The sequence below is a fragment of the Mesoplodon bidens genome (assembly GCF_964165515.1).
Source record: "Mesoplodon bidens genome assembly, chromosome: 8".
NCBI lineage: Eukaryota > Metazoa > Chordata > Mammalia > Artiodactyla > Ziphiidae > Mesoplodon > Mesoplodon bidens.
Genome location: NC_138165.1, coordinates 36,581,668 through 36,594,920, shown reverse-complemented (window position 1 = coordinate 36,594,920; position 13,253 = coordinate 36,581,668). Strand labels below are relative to the sequence as shown.

The 13,253-nt window shown below is 35.3% G+C and overlaps 1 protein-coding gene across 8 annotated transcripts in view; it reads left to right on the top strand.

The window, feature by feature from the left end:
* The window catches only part of SLC4A10 (solute carrier family 4 member 10), a gene marked incomplete at both ends in the record, with an annotated part of 311,945 nt that overhangs the window by 135,962 nt on the left and 162,730 nt on the right, over positions 1–13,253 (top strand). For all 8 annotated transcript variants that reach the window (XM_081241990.1, XM_081241987.1, XM_081241989.1 and 5 more), the window contains one exon: positions 11,162–11,308. In XM_081241990.1, the coding sequence (XP_081098116.1) occupies positions 11,162–11,308 (147 nt within the window). The remainder of the gene's footprint in view (positions 1–11,161; positions 11,309–13,253) is intronic.

Sequence of the window (13,253 nt, the reverse complement as noted above, 5' to 3'; positions counted from 1 at the left end):
CAGAAAGGCCTTTAGCATAAGTCACATAATGGGCCATTAAAATCACACACACACACAGATACACGCAGTAATCTAGTGGCTGCTGTTGAGTTTGGAAAAGGGTCCAGACCCTCCTCCCATCAATGGTGTTTCTTCTTAATGGGGAGTGGAAGTGGGGGGCTGTTATCCATTCCTGCTTGTCTTCATTTAGGGCACTATACTCCTTCAGAAATGATTTAATGGTTTTAAATCTCAAAGCAAAGGGATTTGGGTTCAGCTTCCCTTTTTCCTAAGAGGCTCTTAGGATTCTATGTAAATGAGAGGCTGAAAATGGATGCCCCTTAATTTCACTTTTCAACATCATCTTAGCTCTGTGGTTTTGCATTGCCCCAAATAATTATTTTATCCTCTTTACTCAGAAGTGGGTACTTACTAAATATCCACGTAATTACAGAACTGCACAAGTGGATCTTTCTAGAAAGTGAAGTCAGGCTTATTAAGGTAAATTGGTCAGATTACTTGTGGGTATATAAAATTGTCAACAACTTAAAAAAATAGGAAGTTCCATCTTTATGTACCCACCAGGCACCAGGCAGTGGTGTTCTGATAACCCTCCTTCCCTCTCTCCTCCCCGCTGCCTCCGTAGCCTTAATTTGTAGCATTTGCCAATTTTCATGGCTGCTTTCACATCGCTGAAGTGCTTTCACTGTACACAGAGTTAGGAAGAGATGTGCACAACTAACTCTGGCGAACTGATGTAAGCCAGTTCCAGCACACCACTGCTGTCAGGTAAAGTCATTGTCTTCGTCTAAAATTTCCTGTAAAATGTAAAAAGAATAAGAAAATTTCCTGTAAAATGTAAAAAAAACCCGAAACATTGTTTCTATAGCAGTCTAAATGCATGTTTATTCATGAGCAATGAATAAAGCATTGAATGAATAAAGCATTCATTAAACAATGGGTGTTTAAGGAAATAAAAATTCTGTTTACTTCCTGATAAAAACAAGGTACATATATCTCTGGACCCTCTGTGTGCCTGTGCCTCCCTGCACAAGGCATGCTATCTTTCACTTGCCAGTACAAATCCTATCTTCCTCAAAGTTCTCTCTCCTTCTCTGAGCCAGTTTTTTAATTTTCCAGCCTACTCCAGCATAAAATGAGTAAAAAAGAGTTTGGATTTGTTGTCATTCATTTATTTATTCAACACTTATTGAGCTTTTAATATGCCAGGTACTGGGAATGTGAACATGATTAGACAGACCATATTACTGCCTATAGAGCCTATCATAGGCATTATTACCTGATTATACAATTAGCTATTTAATCAAAATTTTGAAAAATTTTATAAGGAAATGTAAGGTGCTGAGAGAATATATACTGGCAATTGTATGTGATAAAATTAGATAGATTTGATACATCTGATTACATGGTGGCACGAAAGTCCCGAGAAGCAGTAGAGGGGAGAACCAGGGCACAAGCTGTCTCTGCGTCTTTGTATCACATGAGCTAATGTCCCAAAGATCAAGCAGGGGTTCAAGGGTTAGAAGAATAGATTCTACCATTTGATGGGAGAAGCTGCTAAAATGTTGTGGCCATTAAAAAAATCTGCAGCACTATTTATTATTTGTAAACATCTATGCAGAAATGCCGAGTATTTTCCATCTTCGCTTTCAGATGTTTTAATTGTTTCATTCCTTCAGTTTCATAGTTGAATTCCATCAACTGTCTTCAGGGAAATCTGTTTTTCTCCTCAACAAGTCTTCAGCTTTTCCAAGCAACCCTTCTGTCCTTAATTACCAGTTCCCAGAATGAGCCACTTTCTATATGTGTCTTTCAGATTAATACAAGGCAACACTAAATCTGGAAAATTTTACAGTTTAAAATTTTTGCTTATTTTCTACCTATTTCCCTGAAGCAAAGTGGCGGGGCTGTTCAGAAATCATAATTTAATTAAAATGAGGTGGAGGAGATGGGGAGTACCACGTTGTCTTTTGCATTCATTTTTAAAAAGTATCCCAGAACATATGTTGATGTCTTTTCTCCCTCTTCCTTGTAAAAATAACAAAACATAAATGTTTTAAAATAAGAGTGAAATTGCAAGCTTTTGTGATTATAAAAATACATGCTCTATCTCACCTTATTTTTCCCCTGCTCTAACATGCACCTCAGATTATCACCCAGAATTGTTCCTCTGTTTTTGTGCACGTTATCTTCTTTTTCTAGATTTCCCACTCCTCTGCTAATCCAAAACCTAATTGTTTAAGACTCAAGTCCTTCTCCCTGAAACCTTCCTTAATTGCCCAGGTTATCTTTGATTTCACTCTATTTATGAACTCCTACAGCATTTAATGCCTGATACAACACAAGAACATTAGCTTTAATGCAGATTGTTATTGTGTTCTGCTTCTCATTTGTATCATTTCGTGCTGTTTTCTTTGTTGAACTTGATTTTTGAGCAATTGAATGGCCATCTTAAGTGCAGGGATCATATCCTATAAGCATTTCTTATTATCCTGTTTCTTGACTAATTTGTATTAGCCTCCCTTTGAGCACTGTAAACATCCAACATCGAGCTGTCTTACAGCCTATAAAAATGGGGAATTCTCCTGTCTTTTCTTTTTTTTCTTAGAAGATATATATTAGGATTCATTCATTTAATCAAGAAATGTTGAGGCTTATTGTGCTCTAAGATGAAAAATAACACTGCTATTGCAAGATACACAGTAATTTAGTTACTATGTTTTGCCCAAGATAGTGTTATAAACTTATAAGAAATAGTATTTTTTAAAATATGCCACAGTATCTTCTAAACTAGTAAATCTCAGAACTATGGTTCCTTTGATGAACAACTTTAGTACTTTTAAGACTTTTATTTTCCGTAAAGAATAGTCACAGTCATGTGGCCCTTTGTTTTGTAATAATTAAAAATGCGGCCCTAGGGTCAGGTGACTATGACCGCATTGGTGTGACCTTTTTATTCTTTCAGCAAAATAACACAAGAAACAACAGTGCAGTAAGTAGCCTAATAGTATCTCTTTGCAATGCACACATACGCTCACTTACACCCTCTAGGTCTCTTTTCTTTCTCTCCACTGCTGTCCCTCAGCAGAGAATTTCTCTTGGACTTAGAGTTCTTTGATATGTTATGATAAATGATGCCTTGTTGTGTTTTCTGACTCTGTTAGAGTCTCCATGGAATTAAAGATCACATGCTTATTTGGCTTAATGTACTTGACCTTTTCCCATGATTGACACGTCTAAATAAATGGCTGTAGCAACTCAGTAATTATGCACCAGCTGTGTATATTCATTTCACAGAAAAAACACACAGTTCTCTTCAAGAGTAGATAGCTTGACCCCTTCCCTGCCAGCTAAATAAAGGAGAGTAGTTGATTACTATTATTATTAATCATAGTAAGATTCCTTTCCATCCCCAAATGCATCTCTTTCCTCACTGAATTTTGTAAACAGTATATACTATGACCACAGCTACATGAAGTGTTGTTTCAGTACTGGTATTTCTTATACAATAAAAATATTTACAATAATTCTGGACCTACTCGCCAAGATAGTTCCACACAATTTGTGTCAAAAAATCCAGGATTTGTTAGCAAGATTTGTGTTCAGAAAGCAGTATTACCTTCAATGAACCCTTTATTTTTCTAATGGGGAAACTGTATTTTCTTTCAACTGACATACAGGTAAATTCTGAATAAATTCTAGGGCTCCATGCTTATTTCAAAAAAATCTTTTCTCTTAACAGCACATTGTTCCATTCTCACTTATTCAAAATATGTTCATATCTAAATTATCTGTATTTTTATTAATTTGGGGTTTTAAAAATATGATATAAAGTTAATTCTTGTTGACCACTTTGACTAATTTAAGAAATGCTCATTTGAAAAGATTCCTTCTTTAAACTAAATTTTTGGTGTTTATTTACTATAAAATAAAAATTGTTCCCTATATAATCTGGAAAAATAATTCCAATTAGGTTTAATAATTGTCAATTCATTTCAGAACCATGACATTTATCATTGTTTCTTGAATTCTTTATGTTCTTAAGTGGTGTCTATTAAATTTTGGATATAATATTGTAGGTAAATTTTATGATAACCTTAACCTGGAAATGTTATTTGTATACTGTTTTCCACAGGATCTAAGGTGATTCTCTAATTCCTTAGGCCAGGGTTATTATAGTTGGGCTTAGAAAAGTTGGCAATGTATAGAGAAGCAGGAAGACAATGAAATAGGACAGGAAAGTTTATTTTGCCTTCATTCTTCTTTAAGCCTATGAAGGTGAGCAGCATGCAGGGGAAGGGAACTAACACAAGCGCGAGTGTCTATCATGTGACAGGCGCCATGTTCAATATTTTATACCAGTTATATTATCTCATATAATCTTTGTAGAAAATCTCCTAAACATATTGATAAATTTTAATACATATATTTATTTAATTTGTCCTAAAAGCAAGGATGAGGTTTCTGGATCAAAGGAGAACTGTTATTATTTCTTATGGCAATAACCACATTGCTTCTCCATGCCCCATTCTTCCCCTTCAGGGTAATGTGATGAGAACTAGGAGGTTATATGCACAGGAAGGGAGCCCCAGAATTATGAATCTGGGAATTTATATAGGAACTGCTATATAGCTGTCTCCTTTCCACCTTGAGAGGCAGGGAAATCTTTTCTCCCTTATGTAAACAAATAGCAGGGAAGACAAGGGGAAGGTCCCCAGTTAAACACTTTGGAATACAAACCGGTAGCTCTGGGGCTTTATTATCTTTTGAAATGTAAATGTATAATCTGGGTGATAAGTATCTGTATCTCTTTGAAGGTCTCTATCTATTCAGTCAACCTTTAACTTCCAAAACTTGTCCTTTAACCCAGGTTCCAGTTTTCTTTGCTTTATAAGTCTCTACCCGAACAGAAACATGAAAATATTTTCTCTGTAGTTTCATAGCCCTAAACTGTGGCAATTTCAGTATTGTTGCTATGAAATTTGTGGCCATTAGCTTTGTTTCCATTCTTAAGTCTCTTAGTGTATTTAGTAGCATAATGCATCATTACGTCTATTGTCTATGTATTTTACTTAAAGTATCATCTCTGTGTGAAGATTTATATGCACAATAAAAATTTATTAAGCACCAAGAACTATCAAGTACTGTTCTAGATACTTGGGATACATCGGTGAACAAGTTAAAAATCGCTGCTGTTCTGAAATTTAAAAACTTTTGGGAGAAGCTAGAAATTAAACACTAAGCATAATAAGTAAAAAAAAAACTTATTATGGAAAGTTCCTGAGTGGCAGTGGGAATGCCAAGGAAGCCAGTATGGCTAGAGTGCAGTGGAGTGATGGGGAGACCAGCAGGAGAGGAGATGGAAGAGATGACAGGAATGAGACATGCAGATCGCAGAGGACTTCATAGAGCATTAGGGAAACCTTGGCCTTTTCTTTGAGTGAAATAGGGTAACATTAGAAGGTTTAGCTGAGGAATGACATAATCTGACTTGTCTTTTCAGAGGGCCACACTGGCTGCTGTGTTTAGGACAGACTGTAGGGACTAAAGTAGACTCAAGAAGAACTGTCTGGAGGCTAATGCAGTAATTCAGGTTGGGTGTCATATGGCCCTGACCAGAGAGGTGAAGTGAAATAATAAGCAGACAAATTTTGGATATATTTTGAAAGTTGTTCCAACAGAGTTTCTGATGGATTGGTTGTAGGCTTAAGAGAAAAAGAGAAGTCTAAAGTGATTCCAAGGTTTTTGTTCTGAGCAACTAGAAAAATGTTTTATCATCAATTGAGATGGACAAGATTGGGAGGGAGCAGTTTATTGGGGGGAGTTGGGCTGGGGAAGATTAGGAGTTTAGTCCTGAACTTGTTGATTTTGAGATGTCTTTTAGACATGCAGTGGAGGTGTCAGGTAAGCAGATGGGTATGCCAGTTCGGAGTTTGGGAAAGAGGTTTGAGCTGGAGATAGAAAACTGGGAGCTGCCCACACATAGGTCATATTAGGGACAGATTTAGGCTCTGTGGGGCCTGAAGCTTATGCAATTTTGAGGGTTCTCTAAGAGAAAGAATTCAAAATTTGAATTCAAATTATGTACAAAGGTGAATATTTATTTATAATGAGAAAAACCAAAACAAATACTTATTTGGACACTGATAAATAGCACAAAATCATAACATTTGGAGAAATAGCATAATATTTTAAATAACTTCCTGACATACCTCTGTAATATAACTTTCTGACATACCTCTGTAATATTTCCCCCCTACATTATTGACCTTTAATGTCAAGGATTTTAAAATATTATTTTCTGTTGAGAATATGAAAAATTAATTCTGTCTTTATCATGATTAAATTATTTTTATTAATGATAGTCTAGAAATTTTTTTTTCACCTTTACAACTTATTTACAACTTCATGAAAATTTTCAGAGTTGTCTTAAAATTTAAAACTTCTATCAAGCTTCTTGCATATACTACCTGAAAGATTTGGAAGAATTTTCCAAAGACTAACTCTGGCCCTATGCAATTGAAACCTTGCTTCTTTTCCACTGTCCACATATTTCCAATACTAGGCAAATTGTGATTCCTTTGCATATTGTCACACTGCTTCAGCCCTGAACATTTATGTCACAATGTCAGGTGACTTTATCACAGTGGGTACTAGACCACTGGAAACTATTTCTACTTTAGGATAGTCAGGATAGCTAACAATAATTTACTCATATATGGAAGTGATTGTGAATCACATAAATATGTTCCTTTAAACCCAACCTAAATATATCTCCAACTCTGTTTCCTCTTAGTTTCCCAAAAATGTACACAGACACACAAGTGCCCCCACCACCATGAAGGTATCTTATACTTACAAATTTTCCTAAAATATATGACCATGAAAACACAGTTTTTTAAAAAATTAAAAGACTTTACTTTTTAGAGCAGTTTTAGGTTTGGGGAGATTGTACAGAGTTCCCATATGCTCCTTTTTCCCCCTGCACGTAGTTTCCCTATTATAAACATTTTGCATTAGTGTAGTACATTTGTTACCATTGATGAAACAATATTAATAGATTATTATTACTAAACTCCATAGTTGACATTTGGATTTACTCTTTGTTTTGTATTTCTATGGGTTTTGACAAATGTATAATATTTCATATCTACCATTACAGTATCATACAGCGTAGTGTCACTTCTCTTAAAATGCCCTGTGCTCCACCTATTCATCCCTAACCCCACTCCTTGAACGCTTAGAATCTCTGATATTTTTAATTGTCTCTATAGTTCTACCCTTTCCAGAATGTCATATACTGGTTAACATCTTAGAGTATGTAGCTTTTTTATTGACTTCTTTCACTTATCGATATGCATTTAAGGTTCCTCCATGTCTTTTTCATTGTTGATGATTAATACTCCATTGTATGGATGTACCACAGTTTGTTTATTCATTCACCTATTAAAGGACATCTTGGTCATTTCCCATTTTTTGACAATTATGAATAAAGCTGCTACAAACATTTGTATGCAGGTTTTTTGTGTGGGCATTAGTTTTCAACTCACTGGGACAAATGCCTAGTGAGGAAATTAATATTTAGATTAGGATCTAGACACAGATCTTACACCTTTCACAAAAATTAACTGAAAAGTAATCATTTACCTAAATGTAAAACAAAATTATACAACTTCTAGAAGATAACATAGGAGAAAATCTAGGTGACCTTGAGTTTGATGATGACTTTTTATATACAGCATCATACAGCACAATCCATGAAAGAAAAATTGATAAATTGGACTTCTTTAAAATTAAGACTTCTGCTCTGTGAAAGACACTGTTATAGGATTGAAAAGATAAGCCACAGACTGGGAGAATACTCTTGCAAAATATACCTAATGAAGGGCTGTTATCCAAAATACGCAAAGAACTCTTAAAATTCAACAAAAGAAAACAAATAATCCAATTACAAAATAGGAAAAGATCTGAACAGACATCGCAGCAAAGAAGATATACAGGTGGTAAATAAGCATATGAAAAGATGCTCAACATCATGTGTCATTAGGAAATTGCAAATAAAAACAATGAGATACCATTACACATCTATTAGAATGGCTAAAATCCAAAACATTGACATCACCAAATGTTGGCAAGGATGTGGTACAACAGGAACTCTCATTCTTTGCTCCCAGAATGCAAAATGGTACAGCCACTTTGGAAGATAGTCTGATAGTTTCTAACAAAGGTAAGCATAATCTTACCATATAATCCAGCAATTATACTCATAGTATTTACCCAAATGAGTCTTTACTTTTTAAGCAGCTCTGCAAGTTTCTGCCTCAGGAAATTCCTTCAGGCTAGTCTTCGTTACATTTAATGTTCTCAAGACATGAGTTCAGCTGTGTTGTCTTGGCATCCTCTTCCTATCTGAATATATTTGGATATAGTTTCAGATTGTTTATTTTAACCTTGACTTGGCAACTTCTTAGGATGTTACTTCTGGCAATTGCCCATCAGATTCACATTCCACAAACAAAGGCAATATTCACTATTCCCAAGCAGACCCTCTGGACTTGCCAGCCTGGTGCATGGTGCTCCTTACCTTTGTCTGTCCAGGAATGGTTATCTTAATTAGTAATTGTTAGAAACCTCTGTAATCTTTAAAGTTTAGCTCTAGGAAATAGTCACTGTCTAAACTTCCTCAATTTTTATCCATTTCCCTATCCACTGAAACTGATCTCAAAAAGTTACAGATAAACATTAATTTATAACTGTAATGGCAAATGTTTAGTATTAATCTTGTCTGACTCCTTTATAGCATATAAACTGGTAACTGAACCCGTCTTAAAACTCTTTTCCTTTGGTTTCTTAAAAAAAATTTTAAATTATGAAATGAAGCATACATCCAGAAAAGTGCAGAAAGCTTATGTACAAAGTTTAATAAACATTTTTAAAGCAAAAACTTGTATTATGAAACAGAACATTTTTAGCACCCCAGAAGCTCCTCATGTGCCTCTCCCCAGTCACAACGCCTATTCTTCTTTGTGCCAGAAATAACAAATATTCTGACTTTTGTATTGAGTATGCATGCTGTCCATGCATCCTTGAACAATGTATTTTAGTTATTCTATTTTTAAATCTTTATAAAGGGAATTATATATTTTTCTCAATATTATGTTTGTGAATATGTATGTATATATATATATATATATATATGTATGTATGTATCACATCTTTAGCCATTCATCTGTTTATGGACACTTAGGTTGCTTCCATATCTTGGCAATTGTAAATAATGCTGGTTATTTTTCTTTCAAGTTTTTCTGTATATATTTTAGATTTTCCAAGTTCTGTTAAAATAATGATGTTGGAAATTTGCAATTTTGTCGAATATATAGATTAATGCATGTCTGTTTGGGGAGAAAGGTTCACATCTTCGCGCTGATTCTAATACATATGTCTAGAGGACACCCAGAGCAATATATCACACTGTGAATGCCACTTTTTACATAAGTTGGAAAGGCTGAAACCTGCTGATTTTTAAGAATAAAATAATGTCTGATTCATATCTGTATCCCTGATACCCAGCACAGTACCACTCAATAAGTTGTTCATTAAAGTAAACATTTGTTAGGCATCTGCTGTATGCCAGGCACTGTGCAAAGTGCTAAAGATACAAAATGACTAACACATGGGCCTTCCCTAAGGAAGATTCATAAGAAGACTACTTGTAAGCAAACAACTACAATCAAGAGTTATTGTGCTTTGGTGTATATGATTAAGCACTAGAGGATCCTAAGCAGGAAAATGGTCATCTGTATTTAGACTGAGGAGGTATGCAAAATTTCATAGATCGCATAATCCTTGAACTGAGACTTGGGAGGTGAGTTAGGTATGCATCAGATAATCAGGAAAGTCAAAGATATTTCATACAGTTGGAAGAATAAGAGCAGCATTAAGTAAAAGAGAGACTTGAGAGCACCTGGCAATTCAGGAATGAAAGGGCACACACTGGCTTATAGTATGTGTGGCAGAGTGGATTTAGAAGCCTGCCTGGAGAAATAGGTAGATGTCAGATATTGTTTGGCTTTATAGAGTAAAAAACTTTATCCTATAGGCAACAGAAAGCAATGAATGAGTTTAAAGCAGGGAAGTAATGTAGGCAGATTTGCATTTTGGAAAAAAAAGCCATCAATATTCAGGATGGATTAAGTGGGACAAGAATGGAATTAGAAAAGATAATGCTAGGGAGAATGTTCTAATAGTCCTGGTGAGACATGAGGGTCCAAATTAAGACAGCAGCACTAGGGATATTGAAGAGAGCATGGATTCAAGAGACTTAAAAGAGGACCTAGTGACAAATTGGATGTGCTTTGAGATGACTGGATAGATGATGCATTTACTGAGATAGATGAAAGTTACTTGGGGGACAAAGAAAAGGATGAGTTCCATGGACATGTTGACTTTGACATGCCTGTGGGAAGGATGTTTAGGTAAATATGTCTAATAGGTGGATGGATGGATATATAAGTCTGTAGTCTAAGAAAAAGATCTGGTGTCAAGTCCTAGGGATCCCAATCTTGAATGAATAAATAGAAGAAAAGCCAGAAAAAGAAACAAATATGAGAAGAAAAAAAAAAGGAGGAGGAAGAGGACCAAGAGAAATTTAAATCATAGAGAAAAGAATGGTCAGTGGTATCAAGTGCCACAGAAAGAAACAATAGAGCTGAAAACTCCCACGGGATTTGGCATTACTAGGACCTTGGTGAAATCTGTTTTATTAGAGATAGTGATTGTTTCACAGAGTTAACCGTGAAGGGAAGGGAACTGGTGAGATAACTAGTTAGTTGAGTGTAGGGAGAAAATAGAACAAAAAAAAATGTTAATGAAAAAAGTATAATTATAAACTATGGGGAATAGACACAGAGAGATTATTATGATAGCTAATAAATTAATGGTGGTTGTAAAATATAGTATAACCAAATAATTAGTATTGTAGATGTTTATGATAGACCTGTGTACCAAAGTACAGTGCCAAGCCCCAAGTTTATCACATTATAAATACTCAAAAACTATTCCCTGAATTGAATTGGATTGGGTTTCCATTAACATGTAAATAATCATCTTTTGTGCCTTAGAATAATTTAGAGTTTAATTTGTGTATTTACTTCTGATGAAGGTCATCGGACACTATTTATCGGAGTTCATGTGCCCCTGGGAGGAAGAAAAAGCCACCGACGTCACAGGCATCGTGGTCATAAACACAGAAAGAGAGACAGAGAGAGAGATTCGGGACTAGAGGATGGCAGGGAGTCACCTTCCTTTGGTAAGAATGTCTCTTTGTTTTACTTAAATTTATGATTGTAATATTATACTTGCTTGTACAATGCATAATCAGCAGTAATACCTCACTCATAAAGTTGTTTATACCTTTGTAAAAGATTTGGGCAGATACCTCACTCATAAAGTTGTTTATAACTTTATAAAAGATTTGGGCAGATTGGGGAGAAGTGGGAGAGAGAATGTTTAATCTTTATTTTTCTCTTGTGCATCTGCTTTGTGAAGGTGAGGACTGGCTTAGTTTTGTGATGGAGGAAATACACTTAAGTAGTAGAACTTAGTTGTATTAACTCTTGATAATTTGTACAAATAATAGTCATTGCTCTAAGTAGTTTCAAAATCCAAGGGGAAATGCCTTTATTAAGTTCCCAGTTACACTATTGTTGATGCTCTCCAAATTTCACTCTTAGGATGTGAACTTTCTACTGTTTTGAATATTCTTCCTTTAAAAGTATACAATTGACCCTTGGACAACACAGGTTTGAGCTGGGAGGGTCTACTTATACATGAATTTTTTCAATAGTAAATACTACAGCACTACATTATCCATGGTTGGTTGAATCCATGGATGTGGAACCAGATACAACGGACTATAAATCATACGTGGATTTTCAACTGTGAGGAGGGCCAGTGCCCCTATCCCCACATTGTTCAAGGGTCAACTATATATAGAATATCAAAGTATAGTGATATGGAAGTTGTTAACAATTCCTGAGTGCCGTGAGAGCCTATGTACATGACATAATTAAGAACCTGACTTTCAGTTTCCTGACCTTCCCACATCCTATGACCTCCTTCACTGCACCTTGTTTACTTATTCATTTTGCTCTCTGACCACAGCTTAACTCCTTAGTTGCTTGTTCAACAACTTGACCTCTCTACTTTTTTTTCTATCTATGTTATCTTTATTTCCTGATCCTATTCTGATTTCAAAGCCTGTAATTTTAGTAGTACTTTTGCTAATATTCTAAATACCTTAATTTCCCTGTTTTAGTTTTATTCATACCTTCACCCCCATTTTAAAAACCAGGTTTATGTTAGGTTCTTCCATGTCCCTACTTTCTCCCTGCCTTCCCAAGTAGGCATGCTCTGCAGGACATAGTCATTCAACAGGGCAGGTTGTAACCATTTAAGTTCATTACTCAAGTAGGAATTCCCTGGCGGTCCAGTGGTTAGGACTCGGCATTTTCACTCCCGGGGCCGGGTTCGATCACTGGTCAGGGAACTAATATCCCTCAAGCCTCACGTTGTGGCCAAGAAAGAAAAAAAAAAGAACCCAAAAAGTAAATAAATAAATTCATTACTCAAGTGGACCTTCAAAACCTCCTCCCAGTTCTATTGAATGTTTCAATTTTTGAAATAAGTATTTTTCAATCTTCTTCACCATTCTCCAACACCCCCCTTTTCACAGTCACCTAGCAGATGCTTTCTACTTCAAAAGGAAAATATGTCACCAGAAAGAATTCACTCAACTTCCCTCCTGTTAAACATACAAACATAAACATATGCCTACATCTGCAACTCTTTTTTCTTCATAATGCAATAAGGAAGTTTGCTTTTCAATTATGTTTATCTCCTATTCCCTCCCACCTTGAAATGTACACAATTTATAATCTAGTTGACTTCTTCTTCTCAACTGGATTATTCTCATCCAACTGCCTCAAACCCACATTTCCCCATTCAGTTGTATTCAGATATAAGGGAAGTTAACATATGAAGTTCGAGGGAACAATTTTACTTTTAATACTCTATAGACATTGCTTTATTTAATATCTGGTTTTGCTAAGTATTGAAGAGAAATTTGTAGTCTCTCTGTTTTTTCATTTTTTAAGGTTATCTCTTTTAAGCTTGAATGCTTATAGACAATTTTTTGTGTCCCTTTATTTAAGAAAACTTGCTACGATAGGCCTAATGGTAAGTATGTTAAAAAG